Consider the following 21,150-nt stretch of genomic DNA (forward strand, 5'->3'; position numbering starts at 1 on the left):
TGTAGGAGGGTGTGAAAATATTTGGAGTTTCTAGCCCCACAGCTCCCTGCTAGCAGCCTGTTGATGCTGTGGGAGAAAAGCTTTTAGGCATTTCTATAAAATGGCCCTGTTCTTCTAAATGTGAAACTAGAAAGCAACACTTATGGCCTTGTGTGTTTTATTTGCTAAAATCTATTTAGACTCATATAGGGTTTCTTCTCAGAAAGGTGCCACTATAAAACCCTTGTAATGCTGCAAAACATCAGTTGGCATTCAGTCCTATAGCTTTAATTCCCTTCCACTCACAGAAAAAACCCTGTGGTTTCTTAAGTGACTATAGCAATGCTTTTTCTACCAAGGCTCTGGGTAAAGAGCTTTTTTTCTGCTGTTTGGGCAGCCTTCAGTGATGGAGTGGATTTATCCCATTGTCCTGATGACTGAATGTCTTAAATGTCACACTTGTAAGTTTAATTAGGTGATTTATTTAATTTAGAGGTGTGACATTCCCATCCTTGAACTGCTAATGCTTACTTTTTCTATCTTTATCCTTCTTTTTTTTTCTGGCATGGACAGAAATGTTCTTACCAATTCAATCCATTTCTTATTACATGGCAGTAGACCTCATTTAATTAAATGCAAAGTTATAAACTAAATGGTTCCCAAATGTATAATGTTTTGAGTATTTAACACAAAAAAAAAAAAAAACCAAAAAAAACCTAAACCAAAAAGAAAAACCTCACTAGCAAGTGTTCGCCAAATGTTTGTATTGGTTTGGCAGGTATTTGGAATAGGTTTTGTAACTAGAGGTACTGCTAGATACAGAAGAATTAATGTCTTTATGAGGAAAATCACCCCTTTTATCTAGAGAAATGACATAGGATCACATGTGTGCATGTGTCCCAGCATCCATGGGTAGGCAGTGAAAGGATGGGTGGAGTTTTTCTGGTCCCTGCAGTGGCCAAGAGTGCTGCTGACTCAGCGCTCGAGGGACGGATGGAGCCGCTCTGCTCTCCCTGCCCTCCTCGCTATGCACAGTGCCCCGACAACAGCGCAAGATGCAATTGCACCTCTTAACATGTGCCATAGTCAACTGGTCTTTCTGGCACATGTAGCGGTTGCTGAGGTGCATAGCCCCATGGTGCTCCCCAGGTCAGTGCATTTTCACGTTGAGATTACAAGTTGGGCCATGTACACACTCAAGGTCTCCTGGACTAACTGAATGCAATACTGCCTGGGCTACAACTTGTGCTGTAAACCTCCCTGAGATGTTGTTCCAGCTCAGGCTGGAAAACTGATGCTCTCCAGTTGCGGGAGGAGTCGTGGTTCATGTGAGCTTCTCCAGGGAGGGCGTGCGGGTGCTCGCCTGCCCCAGCTGCCTGGGCTGTGCCGTCGGGACCGGCTTGGTGGGAGAGGAGACACGCAACAGCTCTGCTATGTCCCTCTCCCTGTGCCTGCTTTGAGCAGGTAGGCTGGCATGGCAACCTCGCCTTTGCTATATGCATGTGTGCGTGCACACGGGTGCCATATGCATTCAGAGCAGCTTATGGTCCTTAGCGCCAGCCTGGCTATGCATTGGTCCCACTGGGTTGCCATTTCTGGGCAGACCTGGGAGAGATCCTAGGATGTTAGTTGGTCCTATTGAAACGAAGCTCAGAATAACTTATTTGAACAATCAATCTCTTTTTTAAACTGGATGAATATTGACTGAGCTACACATGGTACCCATTTACCAGTACTGACAAAATAACCTGTATTTCATTATGGTTTTGGTGGTGAAGGGGGGAAAAAACATGACTGCTTGTGGCATTTCTTATCATTTTTATTCCTTGTACCACTTTGATGTTTATCTCTCATTTATTGTGAAGTTGGATTATTTCTGGTTTCCATGTATAAGATTATGTATGTTTTGATGTGTGTTTTAAAATCAGCGTGCTGTTGCTTTCTTAAATTAGCCAAGGTTTGAGTATTGCATTCCTTAACCCAGTCTTAATTCCCTCTGTTGCATGTAAGACCGTGCCTCTTTTTAGAGAGCAGTAAATGATGTAGCACTTAAACCATTACTTAAAAATATTGGTTTCGGGAAGAGCAGGAATGGCAATATGGCTTGCTTTGCCTTTAGAAAAACATTTTTTTCTGTTCTGGCTTTTTAAACAACGGAGTCAGCCCCCAAAGCCCCGCTCATTGTTATTGCACCCCATCCTCAGCGAGCCTTTGCAGGTGTTTCGGGACTGGGAGCAGAGGTACGAATGTCCTGTCCTGGCTAGTGGCCTTCTGCTGGGTCAGCAGAAGTAGTCGCCTTTGCCAGAAGAATGCCGTCAGTCATGGCTGCGTGCATTTAACGTGCCTGAGCAATAAATAATCAGCCATTGAAACATAGCCTGAATTGTTTGCTTACTTGCCCTTCCTCAAGATTTGAATATCCGACCCTTCCTTTCCTTGTTTCCCGGGGTGCGTAACACAACATCGTGACAAATCTTTGCCTGGAGTGACATGACAGGGTATCTGAACGCATGAATTGCTTCGTTGAAGTGGAGAGAGTCAGTCTAGGGAGCCCAGAGAGCATCTTTGCTTCTGACTTCAGACCAGGGAGCCGCTGAGCGGCAGGGACAAGCGCCCCGGTCCAATGCTTATTTCGTTAATGGCTGTGTCAGGATGCCGCTTGTGTCCCCTTCTGTGATGTGTGGTATGCATGCGAGGAGTAAGTGCTGCAAATAACAGTTTCTGAAGTTAATTTCTGTATGCTGCTCTGGTGTTTATTCGTCTGTTTCCGTCAGCATGTGGAGAGATGCAATTTATCAGCCACACATGTTTACTCACGGGCTCATAATGCTGTTTCCCGTGTCGCTGGTTTTAATGAATATTCTGCCCAGGTACTGATGAACTCCTAGCATGAATGGCTAAATCATACTGCATATTTGCTAAAAGTGGTATTTGCAGCACTCTCGCAAGAACGAGCCATTTCTTCTCAGTGGCAGTATCATCTGGACTTTGCCGAAAAGTTAGATGAAACCACAGTAGGTAACGCGTTTCCAGACAATGCCTTATTGTCTGCACAGGCTGGATACAGAGACCGTGCATACCTACTCAGAATCAAGATTAAATTACCAACCTTTTTGGCATTTTTATGTAAAATGTTCTTTATTATGGTCTTCTCATAGCTAAAGCATGAGTCACTTGCAAGCCATAATAGATTTTGGCTGTGCTGCATGATGAAGTGTTCTGGATGCAGTGAAACATTTAATCAAGACTCCAGGCAGCGTAACTCCCAGTGGTCACCTTAACAGGAGAAAAAAAAAAAAAAGGGAGAGAAAGAAGAAACAAATTGTGGCACCTTTTCTTTTGTAGCACTGAGTATTTGTTAGAGACAACACAAGAAAGTGACACCTTTTTATTAAATAACAATGAAAGCAGATTTACACCTGATTTAGACTAGATGTAAGGAAGAAATTTTTTACAATGATGGTGGTGAAAGACTGGAACAGGCTGCCCAGAGAGGTGGTAGATGCCCCATCCCTGGGAACATTCAAGGTCAGGCTGGACAGGGCTCTGAGCAACCTGATGTCGTTGAAGATGTCCCTGCTCGTTGCCAGGGGGAGTTGGGCTAGATGACCCTTGAAGGTCTCTTCCAACCCAAACTATTCTACAATTCTATGATTTTTCTGATAGTGTCAGTTAAATCACTGAGTGTTTGAAAGCACTCTGATCTCCCAGCATTTTTTAGAAAATATCGATGCTTTAAAAAAGTGAGTTGGTTGCAAAACATCAAATCACCTTACTAAACTGTACTTTCCAATATGATTGTAACTCCAGGAAAGTTATGCAGTGTTAAAATACTGGAATTAGAGCCCATGGATTAAAATTACCTGGGAAATTCCAGCATTACATATAAATCTTATTAATTATGTTTCCATGCATGTTTGTTTAATGGAGAAAAAGAAACATGTTGACAGAATGCATTGAGCCCTAAGTTTCCAAACAATTTCAAGGCTGGTAATCAGTAGTAATTCCTGATTTTGTGGGGGAAAAGGAAATATTGCTATAATCCCTCTTCGAGATGGGCTCAAACTGTTGTCTTTTGCTGGGTCGATATTTGATCTGCATTGGGGTGATTGGAGTGGGCAGTCATGTAGCCCAGGACAGCTTTCACATCCTCTCTTTCATTAAGGTACTCTTGAGTTCAGATATTGAAATGAAGTCTTGTGCCCCAGTCTCTTGTGGAGCAATCCTAAGTGTCTAAGGCCTAAGTGTATGGTTGACACATCCATTTGTTGCCTAAGCGCTTGTCACCATCACCTAAAATTAGGGACTTTGCCTGAAATGTACTAGGAGGAGTTTGGATTATATCCACTACACTGATTTTTTTCAAAGGTGTTACCCCAAAACTCAAGGATCAAGTGCCTGCTGCTGCCCCTGGACATTCAAACTTGTCTTTTTTTTCCAAACAATATCTCTTTAGAGGTTGTCTTTTTTTTTTTCACATTTTCGCCCCAGCTGCAATCTTCCCACTGTTAATAGTGGGATTCTTAACAACTTTGTATTTCTGTTTAACAGGTTTTCTGGCCTGCAGCACAATAGACTAATGCGATTTTTATTGTACTAGCATGCACTGGGATTGTTTGCCTTCTGGAAAATGGGATATTCAGATGCCTCATCCAGCCTCTGTCTAAGAAAAAGCTATTGCCTTGTCCCAAGATATTTTCATTATAAATGGGCTTTCCATCTTGTTGTGGAAATTGTAAATATGCATGGTCTGTAGTTCAGGTTTTCCACCTTCCTGAGCTCTGCTATTATTGGTTATTCAACTAATCTTAAAACGTAAGTGTTTATTTTTCACCCCCGTGCTTGCTGTTTCCCAGTATTTTAGTTAGAGCAAGGTGGGGAAACTGGTTCAGGATAGCCTATAGGTTTTTATCATTATTAGAAACATTATTTTAGAGATTTTCTAGGAATATCAAGATATATATCTATTTTTTTTAAAACAGGATTTTTCTTCTTTTCTTTCTGGAAGTGCATTTTTGCTTGCTTGTACTCTGATACTTAATCTTTCTGTTCCTTTGCCTTCACAGTTCGGAGGAAGCACGCACACACTGGTCCTGCAAACACTTAATATAACCATAACTTCACTGATGTGAGTAGCCAATATGATTACTCACGTCAATAAAAAAGGAATCTACACACACACGTGTGTTTTTCAGGATTAGCAAAGCATTGTTTGCTGGATGAACAAAAAGGCTGAAGTGATGGAGGCAGGAGAAAAATGACTAATGTTGGCCAGGTTCTCAGTTAGTTACATGGATGTGATAAATTAATAGTTGAATTTTTCCTCTTTTATCATCATGAATGATATTATTTAGAATATTTAGCAAGAGATGGCGAATAGAATCCTTTCACTTTTATTCTCTTAAAATTGATAATGCGCTGCCACAGTCTCCAGCAAAGAAGAATAAAATCCTTAATTTTTTTAATATGAAGGATCATATAATGGCTTAAGCATAAACAAAAGTCTTCAGGGCGATGTGTGCCAATGCTGGCTGTAGATTATTAGATGGCATCTCTTGAGAGAGGCAGTGAACATCACGGCAGCAAGCAAAGGGAATAAGAATGACTCAACAACGTATAAGTGGAAAGAAGAGCTGTTGCCTTTCCACTCTGTTTGATCTTTAATCAAATAGCTGTAGCTTTTGAAGAAGCATGGAACGCGTGAGACATCTGGGAGTTCCTTTCTTCTTAGATCGTGTTATATCTATAGATCTCTGATCAAGCGTGTAACATGGATAGGGTGGCTGCAAGAAAGAATTACGGCACACGTTTTGGGACTCCTGGTGAAACTTGTTGCTGCCACATGAGCTCATTCAAGTTTCCTGTGGCATCTTTTTTTCCCCTCGTTTTTGTTCAATAGATGGAAGAACTTTAGAAAAGTATTCTGTCCATAAACCCTCCTCACCTTGAAATAAAAGAAAAATAAATGTTAATAAGTGTAATAAAACAGAGGGATAGGTTCTGGCCAAATGAGCCCATTGGTTTATAGAAGGTGTTACGATTGGATAGAATTTGGCACGTTGCCCTCCGGTGCAATGATTTATTTTACATACCTTTGTAGCTCATAAACCCAGTAAGTTTGGTCACTAAAACAATTTCTTGTTCCAGAATAAAACTCTCATGTTAAGCTTTTTATGTTGAGTATGGAATTTGTCTAGCCTGTTCAGTAATAATTGTCTGGGGTACTAGTATTTTTCAAGTGCATTGGTTCTTCATCTTTTAGCATCTGTTTCTTAATTCAACAAATTATTTTGAATAAGTATAAGAATAGCTTATTCAAATGCAAACTCATACTCGTTTTGGTTAACAAAAAAAAATATCTTTTTTTCCTTGGTTTCGATCATAATTGAGTTTCTCCTTCCCCCCCCCCCCCCCCCCCCCCGAATAAATTGTTTTCAGAATCGTGTACAAAATATGAAGCTATTGAAGAATTTACACTGCAGCATCACTCTTTGTAAAGAGTCTCTTTATAAGCTCCTCATAAATGCCATACCCAAAGAGGGTATCTTCTACTTTCTTCAAAGTAAAGACAACATTTTGAAACAACAGTGAGTTTCCCAGTGACTTCTTGTGCTCAGGTTCATGCCCTAAATGCTTAAACAGATACTGTATGCTTTATAAATGAGGTCCTGGTATGATTCCTTTTATCTTTTAAGACCTGAGGTTTGTCTGAATGGAGAAAAGAACTCTCATTTTTCTTACACCTACATCTAAAGTAAGTTGAGGCAAAACTGTTTGAGGCGAGTGCTGCCCTGCCTCAATCTGTTCTGAGTTTGTTTATGGAGGAGAAACACAAGAGACTAATTTGAGCAGCAAATAAGAATCATAACAAGATCAAGGTAATTAATACTTCCTCTGCTTTGAACATGTCCACAACAGCAGGCTGCAGCAATCAAATTGTCACAGATGAGGATGGGTTGACCATCTGTAATAGCGGCAGGGGCATGGCATTATTGTGAGAATGTTACTAAGCCTGCAGAATGAGAAATTCGGTTCAGACACGGGGAAATTTGTGGTGTTGTTTGACTCGCTACTTTTGCTAATCTCTGTGGTTTGTTGTATGTCTGTATTTTTGCATCTAAGTTTAATATAGGTTGAATTGAACATAAACACACAAACAAACAAAACCAAACAAAAAACCCCACCCAAAGATAGTTTGCATAGAAACTGATATGTAAAATTATTGTGTTTATTTTACAAGGCATAGTAAATAAGCAACACATTTTTCTGCAGAATAAACTGTGAGGGAAAGCTTTAATTTTCAGTCTTTTTTCTAGATGCATTAAATATGTGAGGGAAAAGCATTATGCTAGAATTTGTGCAAAAGTAGAGTAATTTTGTGGAGATTTACACACACACGGATAGAACAAAGCTTTCTGATGTTTTCATTTCACCTTGAAGAAATAAAGCAAGGCAATATTTTGAATCTATTAATCAGTTTTCCATCAAAGTTTTAACAGACTTAGAAGTGTCTGTGACTATTTATGGTCCCATGGCTTCTGCAGAAATACAAGGCTGGTTTTGATCGGAGACTGGTCATACTGCAGTACTTCGAGCGGTCCAAGGAACACTCTCAGGTGACTGGTTTCTGTCTCTGGCTTGCATCCGAGAGTCACATTGACTGACGGGTTTGAGGTCAGGCAAGAATATTCCCCATGTTGGATAGATGTGGAAAAGAGGGTGGTGGTTATCACTTTCCATGTAGCTTGGGCATGTTGCTTTCTACAGTCGTACAGATGTTGTCACCTAATGGTTTCTTCCTGTTCCAGGGTTCAAGATTTGGACAAATCCCTTAAGCTCCCCTTTTTTCTTCCTGTGGCATATTTCAGGTTTTGAGGCCTTTGGTTTCCTAGATATCTATTCTTGTACTTGCTGTTGTCGCTGGTGGGTGTTTTGCTGTCGGTGCGAGCTGAGAGCACAGCACACCTTCTGTAGACCCTTCTGAACATGATGCCCATGGTACAGATGGCAGATAGTACTGCCATGACCACCTTGTCTTGCCTTCATTAAGTCTGAAGCACAATTGCATGTAATTATTAATTGGTAGCATATGATATTAATCAAATTGTGTATTTCAAGAATCTGAGTGACACACACTGATATCTTTATGCAAATATAATGTGAGATTAGAAAGATAGAGGCAGTTGGTTGGGGAGAGATTTAGTTTAGATTTTTGATTAAAGCTTTGTAGATTTTTTTTCTTTTTCCTCCCCAGCAAAGATGTGATAAGACATACGGAAATCTTCTAGTGCCCTGTGGCAATGAAAGACTTGGTGGTTGTGGTTGTTCTGTGAGCTTCTGCTTGGGGGCGGAACTTCTGAAATAATTTCAAAGTGAAATTACTTTCTGAACTCCTGAATAAAAGACTGGACATTCAATTTGCAACCAAACTCGTTGAGGATGTATACTTTCTTAAATGACGCCTTTGGCATAAAACTTAATGGACTTTTTTTGGTCTGGGGAAAATGTGAAGGTTTTTCTCAAGTCTTTCTCAGAGATGTGTTACTTGAGTGAAATTTCAGCAAATGGGCACATCGCAGGATCTTATTCCTTAGGTTTGCAGTACTATGCGTAAGCTGAAGTAATAAGTTATAGCAGAAGTAAAAAGATAGCTTTACACAGGTTGCTAATTAGACTTAGCCAACAGTGAATTATGAAGCAATATGCATTATCTAAGCCCTGTGGATAAATAGTAAATCATGGTGTAAATGCTCTTTAAAAATATCGTGGTCTCTTTCTAAAAATTTCTCTTCCTTATTGGAGAATTTCTTATTTTTCCACCATCTAAAGCACGTCTTCAGTATAAAATACAGTCTTTGTTTACTTGTGAGCTGATTTTCAGGATACTTCCTCTATTATTCTTCTCTTTCTTTTCAGTTCCCTGCAATCTGACTTTACAATTAATTTATTTTGTCCCACAACCCTTAGCCATCTGTATTCTTGGATTCTGACTATTTTACATTATGCAAGCTGTAGGCAATGCACAGCTCCTAACCTAAAACCCCAGAAGCTGTCTTATATTTTTCATATCATTTTTACAAAGGGCAATCTCTCATCATGAAAATGGGTTCCAGTGGTGAAATGTCACCTGCAGCTGAAACATTAGCTGTGCATGACATATATGGTATGAATAAATAAATTGCAGAGCTGCACAGCTGCTTTACCTTGAAACCATATCTGGGGAAATGCTATACTTTGAGCAGAAGAGCATACATAGTTTGCTGTGCCAGTTCATGGAGCAGGACCCGCTTGGCAAGGATAGCTGGCAAGATCCTTCATCTGTCATTTCTACTGCGTCTCTCCCATTTCTGTGATTAATTGTTGCCGAGATGCAGAAGTCGCCATGAAAACCAACATAGGCTGTTTTATTCTCTGAAAGTTTGTGTCTGGTTAGTTAGTTGTCAGATCATTGCTTGTGATGCTCTGGTCAGTGCTTCTTGTGTTTCTGTTGTCAGAGATTTAAATTTGATGATAAACTTCCTGGCTTAATCTGTCTCAGGCTATGAAGTGTTTTATGTACCATTTGTGAATGGTCAAAGGAATTAAATATGGTATAAATAAATAATAGCCTTCTATAAAAAGCTATGTAAGGCCTATAGGACCAGTGTTTTGTCTGCATTTCCAGCAGATATATCTATAATATTAGTGTAATATTTCCTCTGTTTTTAAAGACACTTCAGTTCTCTTTAATGTTGTAGAAAAGTTCTGGCAGTAACAGTAACCTACTATGGGCGTAAGTACCGAACACAAACTGAAAAAAAATAAAATAACTAAAAGAAAAAAGCTCACTTACTTGAGGTGACTGAGGATGGCTTAGATCCCCAGGTGGAAGGTGTCTCCCTGTATGGTATATATACCAAGCAGAGACCAATGTAGCCATAATGTTCACAATGGTCTAGATCTCTCCACCCTCTGAAGAAATCCTGTTGGAGGAAAAATGCTTATCAGGGAAACAGCTGAGCTCCTTGCAGCCTTCTCTGCATTAGAAACATCCTCTGAGGCAGAAGAGACAACTGTGTGAGGATTAGTATACTCTCAGAGTATTTACATGTCTACAGCAATTTATATTTTCAGGGATTTTGATGAAGAACAATAGCACAATGCACCAAATCTGTTCCATCACAAAGTCTGGCACTGGTGGAAACGTTAGGCTTTCTGAAACAGTGGCCTTTGGGAGGACAGAAAGATGGAGCATCCTTCAGGGTGTGGTCTCAGGAAGCCCACAGAGGACTGATAACCCTAGGGTGCAGCTACTGAGAGCTTGAGGAAAGATGCAGTAGAGTGAGCTCAGGTTACTCAGTTGTCCTGCGGGGACAGCCAAGACTCCGTCACTAAAGTGCTTGTCTTTGGGATCATCCTGGTGATCAAGACAGAATGGCTTGGCAACTGGTGGTCGTGTGAGAAGAGAATGACAAAAAGAAAATATTATGGCAGGTGGCTAAAAATAGTAGAAATCATAGACTTCAACACAGACATCTCTGGTGATCTGATTACATCCAGAGCAGCCTAACCCATATATTTTCAACTAAGTGCAGGAAGATTCCTTGTGGATAATGGCATGGCAGGTAGCATAGTATAAATAATATTTGGTCTGCCAACCTAGGTATCTTCTTTAAGCCATCCATACCTTTGCTTCCCTTCCTGTGCACCAGCCCTACCTACCTTTCTCTATTCCTTGATTGAGCAATAAAGGCAGACTTCCTTCAGCTACTCACTTGCCTCATTAGTGAGTCTTCAGAGTTTGGTGGCCATTTAATATTTTGGGTCCAAGACAAGAGCCTTTTTTTTTTTTTTTTTTTTCATGATAAATGTAAACCAGCTGTGTTCTCTTTCTTTTTTGGAATGTTACATGCCATACTCAGCAACAAGGGAAAATGGAGCTCTGCAGCTTTTTGAATTAGCATCAGCAGGGCAGCAATCTTGCTTATGAAAATCTAGGAATAAGCAACACACAACAACCTTTCAGAAACTGACATTACTACTTAGAAAAGCATACAAATATCGCATGTGAAAAGAACATTTGTTTAGGTGTGCATAGGCAAGGAGAGTAGATGCTAGTTGGTGCTTCTAAAGTAACGTTTATGTTTGCAATTAGAGGAGAACTTTGAGAGAGAAAAATGGATTATTTTTTAAAAAAATATAAAGTGCAAGAGTGTTTTTTCCTCCCTCAAAACGGAGAGTTGCCAATATATAAACATTTCAGAGAGAATTTTACACCACCTCATCTTTATGTCAGGCAGCATTTAATGGTTGAATGATCTCCTGCCCTGGGACTTGGCAGCTGTCCTCCAGGGGCCGACTTTGAGGATTACAATGACAGTCTATCAGTGGATCTTTTCCAATATAAACTAGACTAGAACCATTTAAAATCAGTTGCTATCAACAAGTCAAATTAACTTTATTTATGTTAGAGGCTTTCCTATGAGTATTTTATAACAATGTGAAATTTTAATATCTGGAGGGGTTTTTCCTGTTGTTGGTGTGATTTGGGAATGTTCTAATTCACGTGATTAAGAACAATTTACCTGATTGTTTTCAAAATTATGTGATTTGTAACATTCAGATCCAATCAGCGTCTAAGTCACAGTGCTCACACAACTTTTTCCGATTCCTGCTTTTTACAGGTGGAAATAACGCTTCAGGATATCAATGACAACCCACCAGTATTCCCCACAGATATGCTTGATCTAACTGTAGAAGAGAATATAGGAGATGGGTCTAAAATATTGCAGCTGACAGCCATGGATGCTGATGAGGTAGGAGCATGGTTTCATATTTGAATATCTGTACTAAAAGTGCTATTCTGGAAATACATGTTTTTACCTGTTCTCTTATTCCCTTTGTCAGAGCTTGGCCTTGGGAGTCATTGTGGTCATGCTTTAAACTGCGTTTGGCCCATTCACAAAACTGTATTTGGTATCATGGAGTCGCACACAGGCAAACACACACGAGCAAGTGAGACAAATACTCTGTTTCTTGAAGGCTGCTTACTGGTTTGTATACAACGAGTTAACGTTTTCCTAACATCTCTTAATGAGCGGTTCCACTAATGGCAAAAAAAGCCCCACATTTTGGTTTTAGCTGGTGGTCTCGTTATCAGTCTCATCATACACCATACCCGATGACTTGGCGAAGGTGCTGGACTGCCCAGCTTTTGATAAAGACTTAGTGACATTCAGTTTAAGACCACAGCTTGAGATCTAAACTAGCTTGGAAGCAGAGATGTTGTAGTTGAGCCCAATTTCAAGATGTGCAATAAAATTCATGAGACGAGCCTTGGAGAACAAGAAAACTTTTGATAATGCCTGCTCACCCTTTGACTAGAGCTACTTAATATTAATATTATGCTTTCCTAAAGAAGGTTTTATTTCACCAAGAAGAGGGGAAAAGAAATGATGCTAGAATATGTGCTCTGTACATGAACCAGTTTGCAAAATCATTTTGCCCACTTAGATTCGTTACTGTGAGGATGCTGCAAGTAACAGGTTATTGAGAAACTAGCAAAAGTCTTTGAGCAACTGATGTTAAACAGCTGGCCAGTCAGATTAGTAAGGGATATTGCAGTCTTGTTGTACCCATCAGGCAAATATATCCATGTATAATTTGATGTATTCATTTTGTTTGGAAAGTAAGTTATGAGAATGTTAATCATATTGTTTCATTCACTTGAATGATTCTTTCCACTGGCGAAAGGCCTAAAGAGTCAATATGAGCATGCAAAGTTTGTGTTGTTATTAAAATATAGGGTTACGCTTGACAACAATGCGCAATTCTTGCATTCAAATAGTAAGGTAATTCAACCCCCTCAAGAGAATTTTATTTCTGGCCTTTTTTGTGTTAGCTTGGTTAGTTGTCCTGTGATTGTTAATTGGTATACTTAATCTTACTACTACATCGAGAACCACTGGAACACCCTCAGGAATGGTACGAATGTGATTATGAACTTTTTATTCTTTCCTTTATTTTCTGGTAGCTGTCTGACATACAGACAAAAAATAGGATTTTGGAAAGGTGCATATCTGTAACAGAAATTGTAGCTGTTTGTCTTCAGTTCAGGAAGAAGTAAATCTTGAACTATCGCTCTCTGCTGTGATATGGCAAATGGATATCTAAGTAGCAATATACTACGCTTCAGCCTCTTTTTGACCATTCCTAAACTGCACCTAATATGTTATCCATTCTGAAGCACTCCATCCAGTGGGAACTGATTTGTTACCTTAGATAGAAATCAGTCAATCTTTTTATAAAAAGGGATGATTTCAATTTCCCTACCAAAACATTTGTAACTCAAACCTTTTACAAAGAGTCCAAGATTTTTTAGCACTGTGCAGTCTGGGGTCGACATACTTGCCTTTCCCTCCTGCTCCTCATCCCTCTTTGAAGTTGAAGGCATGGTGAATGCTCCTTGTTTTTCATATAATATTCCTGCGACATTACACTTCTCTGGTTTCTTTGTTTGCACATGCAACCCATATATGCAGGTCAGTAAAATGGCATGCTGCCTTTGCTACACGCACAGATGCTTTCAGAATCAAAGTTTTAGTTTCAAAAGGGTAAGTGACAGAACCCTTAAAACTCATGGCTGAGTGATGTGAAAGGACCCCTCTTACAAATATTTTAAAATGGTAGTATGAAGGCAGCAACTTTCAAACCGTTGTCTGTTATAATAAGCACATTGTAGAGATCTGAGAAAAGATGTAAAGACATTCTCTAGGTGCTAAGTGGTACCAAAGGCTTTAACAATTACAACAGCTTCTAGCACTTTTCAACTTTTTGAAGTCAGTTGTTGATGGGAAATTTCTATACAGCTTTTTAATAGATTTTACATATCTGTATTTCGTTTTGCTTCTCACCTAACTCATGTAAAGTTACTAATTTGATTAGACCAGTATCACACATGGCTGTGGTTTTAGCTGCACTCTATTAGGAGGACGCTCAGGTAGTCAAACAAGCGGTGAAGAATGTGGTCACCTCTGAAATCTGAAATTCTCATCAGATATTTTTGCTAAGCTGCACAATTGCAGGAAAGCGTGTGACATCCCCCAGGTACACCTGAGCACACAGATGCTGTGTACGCTGAAGCACTGCATGCTGCAGGGCTGGGCACCTGTAGAACCTTGTTTTCTTTCTAAATTTCATTTTATCAGTTAGCTCAGTCCAACTCTTTGAAACAACACCCCAGAGAAATGTTTGGCACGAAGCACTCTAATAAGGTCAGGTAGCTAACGCTTGTCTCTCATCTCACAAATACGGGCGGGTGTTTATCTCTGTTGATTTGCTTTTTTAGGCAAGAGTGTTTGAAACAGCTATAGAATTTCTTTCTCCCTGACCTCTTTGATCTGTTATTCACAGCATGCAGGGTATAGGTACATGCATCTGATGTCAGAGGTTACCAAACCTTCAGTGCCCTTAAGCTTGTCTTGGAGAAAGGAGGACGTCACCCCAGGATCTTAGGTCTCTGTTTTCCCCTTAAAGACCAATGTCAGTCTGCTAAGAAGCAAAATTTATAGCTGAGTACTGGCTTTTGGGGGAAATGTCACCCAAGCTGGGTGCTCTAGCCAGTCACTTATGTCCCCTGGACCACCCTCTGGCTGCAGCATCACACTGCACAACCCATCCCCAGGAGGTGGATGAAAACAAAGCTCAGGTAGCATCCCTTTTTCTAGGAAACCTCAGTACTCCTCAGAGCTAACACCTGTAAGGTGGATTGATTTTCTTGCTAATAATCAATGATACAGACTGGATGCATGTGACTTCTCTCAGTGTTTGTGATGGGGTGGGGCTGAGGCAAAATACACTGTGTTAATGTTTCTTGAATGGAAGTTTCCATATTTTTTTCCTAAGTTTTAATTTCAACCTTTAAGGGAAAAAAAAGAAGTGACCATTTTTCTATGTAAAATTACTTCTCCTTAATTTTCCTTTTAACCAAAATGCTCAAAGTCCATATGAATCCTTTTTTTTCAAGGACGAATGAGATACTTTGACCCAAAAGCAAATGCTTTTGACTTCTAGCACAACCCAAGAGATCAGAACTGTGATTTTAATGACACATGATTTGTCGCTTTGGGGCTGTTTATTTACAGGGATAAATGTATTTCCATGCAGAAACTGGCCTTTGAGGGGCTGCTGCAAGCACAGCTCCCCGATTTTCTCCTGCCCGGGAGCTGCAGCTCTTGCCGTGCGTGCTGGGTGGTGGAGCTGCCGCGTGGCCGCCCCTGGTCCTCCCTCCTTGCATCCCTCCCTCTCCTCTTCCCTCCATCCCACCTCCAGAGAGTGGGAAAGGCAGAGCTGATCCCACTGGCAGGGATTTAATTTAACCTTTGAACATAAAATAAGAAGAATAAGCACTGATCCCTGTTAAGAGGGAAGATGTTACACTGCTCAGTGGTGCTGGCTTGAAATTAAAACAGGTATCAGAGCTTCATGGTATTGACTGGATGCAATCCTTTTATGAACAGTGGAGCAAAAAGTATCTGGGTAATCTCGTCATTTCACGTCTCATAAATAAAAACTGTGTGCGTATGCATCTTTACTGGGGGACTGAAGCAGGGACTGGGCAGGAAGGCTGTTTATTAAAGGAAACTGTTCTGAAAAATATTCGCCAAGTGCAGTTACTGGAACGATTCTTGTCTTACTGAAAATTATGATGTGGTTTTCCTGGCAAATAACTTGATTTGACCACTTCTGTTTTTACTTAGGGAGCCAATGCCCTCGTCACATACACTATTATCAGCGGTGCGGATGATAGCTTCCACATTGACCCTGAGTCAGGAGACCTGATAGCCACGAAGCGCCTGGACCGGGAGCGCCGCTCCAAGTACTCCTTGCTGGTTCGTGCTGATGACGGCCTGCAGTCCTCAGACATGAGAATAAACATCACTGTTAGCGATGTTAATGACCATATCCCCAAATTCTCCAAACCAGTGTATTCCTTCGACATCCCAGAAGATGCCACTCCAGGTAAATAGGAAATGGCACTAAGATTGACTAATTTTTTTCATTTTGTCAATCCAAAGGGAGTCGAGGGGGAGCGGGTAGCAGACCTGTATGACTTGGCCAGGAGGCAGATGATGCTGAAGGCATCTATTAGATGGTGCTGAAACAGAGGGAATCACATCATGCTGAAAGTCTTCTTGCTAGGAAATCTGTATTACTAGTGAGGTCAAATTTCTTTTCAATAGGAAATAGAGAAATAGTTGCCACTCAAATAAATCCTAGATGCAGAATAGGAATTGCGCTTGTATCCCAATGGAAGCCTCTGAGTGTGACTACTTAAAAAGTAGCAAACAGAAAAGGAGGAGGAGGAACAACTTACAGGACACAAACAGTATAACCTATCACAAAAAAGATGTAATGGTGATGCTAGTGTTGATTTAGTGAGCCATCTTCAGTGAATATGACTTACAGTGCTTAATTCATCAAGCGTAGGATCACAAAATGGGTGACCATTGAGCATCCATTAATACACTGATTCCTTAATAATATTCCCTACACACGTTTAGTTACTAACCCTAACATCATATTTCCTTGATCTTATCTTTGACTTCTGTTTTTAACAAGGTTTTTGTAGAAAATCTAACCTTTAGATAATTAATTCTGGTTCCTAAACATGATCACTGACCTCTTAAGTTGTTTTCTTCTTTTAAAGCTTGTTTCATATGCAAGAGTGTTTTGGTGTTCCAAAGTTAGGTTGTAAGCTAGAAACTATTTAGACCAAAAAAAATTTTTCCAAAGCTGTGATATATTATATGTCTCCAGATGAGAAATTAATATTTCTCGCAGTAAATAGTTTCCAGGGTTTTATACAGAGTGCTAGTATAAAAGCAGTATCTGCTGGTCTTAGTAACTGAAGCATCTTAGAAACTTGTTCTAAAACATGAATAAACAAAGGAGATGTAAATGAAATGGTGATAGCTTTCAAGCTTTTATTAGGGCTTTGACTTTTAAGCGTGGGAGGCTCAGCTTGGGCCAACCAAGATTACCCCCATGCCTCCAACTTTCGCGCTCTGTCCCACAGTCACAGTCCCAAAATTCAGCGGTGTTTTGCATTAAAGGATTACAGTGCAATCAGGAATCTGATCTGGAAGTAATCGAGACGTCTGCGTAGCACGGGGCAGTTTGGTTGCTGCTCCCCAGCTATGCTCTTCTCTCTTGTCTCTGAGTGCTGAGGCTCGGTCTGTTTTAGCAGGAATAACCCTGGTGAGCATAAGACAAGGCTTCTCTCTTTAATCATTTATGGGGTGTACATTTGTGCCTGATACCCGGCTCAGCAGTGATGGACGCCGAAGGAAGAAACAGGCTGATTTGATACCTGAAGAGCTGCAGCTTCTCCTGTTCCATTCTCCAGCAGTCCCGAAGCAGCTGGCAGGCTGGTCCGGAGGGGAAGCGCTGCGAGCTTTCCCCTTTGGGGCTCCACTCTCTATCCCAGAGAGTAATCCCCGTTCCCCTGGCTGCTGTAATTGGGAATTGTACCTTCCCTGGGCCTCAGCAAAGCTCTCTGCTGAGCTTCCCTGACCCTGCTGTGCTGCAAGCTCGCTGGAGGGCTGATAATCCCATCCAGCTTCGGGACAGCCGAATCTTCACCAATTAACGCGCAATCAGAAAGGTTAAAGTGCGAGGTAATCAAATGGATGTAAGAGATACCAGCGTATTCAGCTGGATTAAAGGAAGTTGTAGCACTATTCTTCATTCTGATGATAAGTGGTTTTCATTGTCATGTTGCTGGAAAATAGTTAACTGTGCTGGAACGCGTGTAATTCATCTGGTTTCATGGAAAAGAAATTAAATTATTTACTTTCTTGGAAATGAGCTGATCTTAATTATAATTAGTGTTCAAAATACTAAAAAATGACATTAATTTCCAAACTTTAGTAAGATAGGTCGGTCGTATGAACGCAGCTATGCAGAAATGAAAACAATGGCACAAATTCACAAGGAGTTGAATTTCAGAAAACAGTGAAGAACAGATCCCTATAAGGTTTCTAGTTTTCTAACCGCAGTTACCCTGCGAAGGCACTTTTTCAAAAAGTAGAGCCGGGATATTTGGTATGTACTGACATTTTGGTTTCTGCATTTAGAAAGAAATATCTAGAAGGTTTCAGAACTTGTATTTGTCTGTGGGGAGGAGAGGGTCCTTGGAGTTGTAGAAAGAAAATACCTCACAGGAGAAAAGGTATTTTTGCCCCAGCTGCTATCTAATCTGGAAATGTTCCCGTTTAAAGATAAAAACAAATATTCCCAGCTGTTTCTTGGCGTTTTATTAGTAGCCCTTTAAAATAAGCATCATACTGAATACTCTTCTTTTCAGCTTTGAGAAACCTTTCATAGTAGTTAGTAATACAATATTGAGGCTTGAATTTCTACTGGAGGATACCTCTTCTTCTGCAGAGCTGCTTGATGATGACCTGGCTCTGACCACGCCAGTGAGCTGCCTTTTGTGAGTGACTGATCTTGCTGTCCTGTCGTGCTGTGCAGGTTCCTTAGTGGCAGCCATTCTAGCCACTGACGATGACTCCGGTATCAATGGGGAAATCACGTACACCGTAAGTGAAGATGATGAAGAGGGTATCTTCTTCCTAAACCCCGTTACCGGAGTCTTCAACCTGACGCGTGCGCTGGACTACGAAGCACAGCAGTATTACATTCTTACCGTCCGCGCAGAAGATGGGGGAGGCCAATTTACTACCATCAGAGTGTATTTCAATATACTGGACGTCAATGATAACCCGCCAGTGTTCAGCACGACCTCATACAGCACGTCTTTGATGGAGAACCTGTCTCCAGGATCCGCTATTCTCAACTTCAGCGTCACTGATGCAGATGATGGTAGGTGTTTCCTTATATTCTGTGTCTCTGATGATAAATACGTATTTCACCTTAGCAACATATTAGAAGACCTAGTAGAAAGGGCAAATTAGGGCTATCCTTAGGATGCCATCATATGCTTAAATTCACTGCATGCAGTGTAAATAGAAGTTATTTTTCTCATATTTCACAGTAGGTTTAAGTGGGTGGTTTCTTCCTTATTTTTATCTGTGATAAATTAAAAATACAATCAAATACTGCTTTTAACTGCTGTTGCTGAAATGAGTTGCAGAGCTGTATTTTACCTAGAGCGTGTTACAGCAGTTGGAACACCATGATTTCTCCCCTGGTGCTTAGGTTGCACATTTAAATTAGACCTAAGTGTTCTTTCAGATTGTTTTTTTCTTAAAGTTTACAATATATTCTAAATAAGGTTCTGGCAATATGAGATGTCATCTGGAATCATCTTAAACGTACTGTAACTTTTAAGTGTACCATGAAGAGAATTGTGATCTACAGGGTATTGATAGTGGAGGTTAAAAGACTGATTAAAAGAGATCATGGGAAAATTTCTCATTAAAATAAGCTTTATTCTTGGGATTATTTATGGCACCTAGAAGGTGTTAATGTGTTGGAGTGTAAATGATACAATCTTTATAGCTTGCTTAACCATTTTGCCATTCAGTTTATGTCCAAGCAAGAATAATTATGGAACATGGCCATAAAATAAAAAAAAAAAAAATCATTCCATAGTGTACTGCATTTTCTAAAGTGTTCATGGACATTAGTCAGTGTGACTTAATAGAAAATTATTCCTAACACTCATAGTGACTTTACAGGTGAAGGTTATTTTTGTGACATGTTAAGCAACCTTGTCTCCTCTCAACTTGACACCGGCTCAGTAAAGCCCATAGAACTGTCTTACACTGAAATGTGTGCTTCAAGCGCAAAGCACCTACATGCTTTGAGAAATGCCAGTTTATGCACGTAAAACGACTGAGCTGATCAAGATTATTCAGTAAAACAGTTTTTCCTCAGGAAATGCTGAGTTGTTGAACTCAAACATTTTTGTGGGAACATAAATTTTGTGCTGATGGATAGAACTTTCCATGGTAAAAATTGTGCAACTGGTTTTGAGATCAAACTGAGAAAGTGAGCGAGAAGAGATTCCATAATATAAGCCAACAAGTCAGAAATTATAACTTGGTCATATTGGCTTTTCTTGCATGGATCTCTCTCTCAGCACTGTTGTTAAAGTTTTTATTTTATGTAAACTAACTATAAGTTGGAGGACGAACTTGTGCTTGCATTATGCATATCCAGGGAAGGGATTGTTCCTTCAGACCTGTGGATAAATGGGTTTGTGTCTAATCTATCTCCTCTTTTATTTCTTATTTTCCTGTTAGGAGTACAATGCTTGGTTTCAAATCTTTCTGGAAGTTAATTTCACTTAACCATTATGGGTCTGTTTTCCTTTTCTCTTGCACCTCATACATTAATTTCCATCTGCACTCAGTGGATGTGAACTATATCATAGCATTGACGTATCATTTTACATTCATCATGCACTCAATTATCAAGGAAGCAAACGAGTATTTGAGGAGCAATGCAATGAAAAGTCAGATATCTTGCCTTTCATATTTTATGGCACACTTACTTTTCTAACAGGCTGGATTTAAAATTATTAGGGCAGAAATTTCATTCCAAGAGCATGCCAGGTTGAGTTCCCCCATAGGACTGTAACTTCAGCAAATGTTATGATCTATTGGTGTTTCTGTTTCAAGCCCAAACTTATTATCCTGTGTCATCTTATATTTATCTAGAGTACAGAAATAGCTGGTACTATACTCCTCTGCATGTGGCTCACAGATAATGCACTCAATGCACACAAATATAATTTCACTAATTATTTATGTTATATGATCCCATAGTTTGAAGGAGCTCTGAAAAGACATTGTTTTATAATGAGGTATGCCTGTTGTTTTAGGATAAACAGTGAAACACCCCTTGGGAAACAGTAGCTGTTTATCTCAGCTTGGACAGTTTCATATACAGATGCATAGTAAATATCAGCTACAGCTCTGGGTTATTTGCAGAGCAATAAAGAACTCAGTTTCCTTAAACACATTCATTTTGAGATTCAGATTTCATTTTTTTCCACATCAAATTAACAGGAAAGATCTCAGGGCAAAGCACACGCTTGTCTATTTGTTAAAAAGTATAGCAAGATATTCCTCCAGACAAAAACCAGTGGGATTTCCCAGTTAGACTCTACAGGTATTTACAGAATGGGGGGGGGGAAGTAGGATATTTTTTCTGTCTCATTAG

General features: G+C 40.0%; 1 protein-coding gene across 1 annotated transcript in view; it reads left to right on the forward strand.

The window, feature by feature from the left end:
• Positions 1 to 21,150, forward strand: part of FAT4 (FAT atypical cadherin 4) — a gene marked incomplete at its 5' end in the record, with an annotated part of 147,761 nt that overhangs the window by 64,218 nt on the left and 62,393 nt on the right. Inside the window, 3 exons of the mRNA XM_082315292.1 lie at positions 11,643 to 11,774; positions 15,717 to 15,978; positions 18,493 to 18,843. Of these exons, the coding sequence (XP_082171418.1) occupies positions 11,643 to 11,774; positions 15,717 to 15,978; positions 18,493 to 18,843 (745 nt within the window). The remainder of the gene's footprint in view (positions 1 to 11,642; positions 11,775 to 15,716; positions 15,979 to 18,492; positions 18,844 to 21,150) is intronic.

The sequence above is a fragment of the Platalea leucorodia genome (assembly GCF_965183815.1).
Source record: "Platalea leucorodia genome assembly, chromosome: 6".
Taxonomy (NCBI): Eukaryota; Metazoa; Chordata; class Aves; order Pelecaniformes; family Threskiornithidae; genus Platalea; species Platalea leucorodia.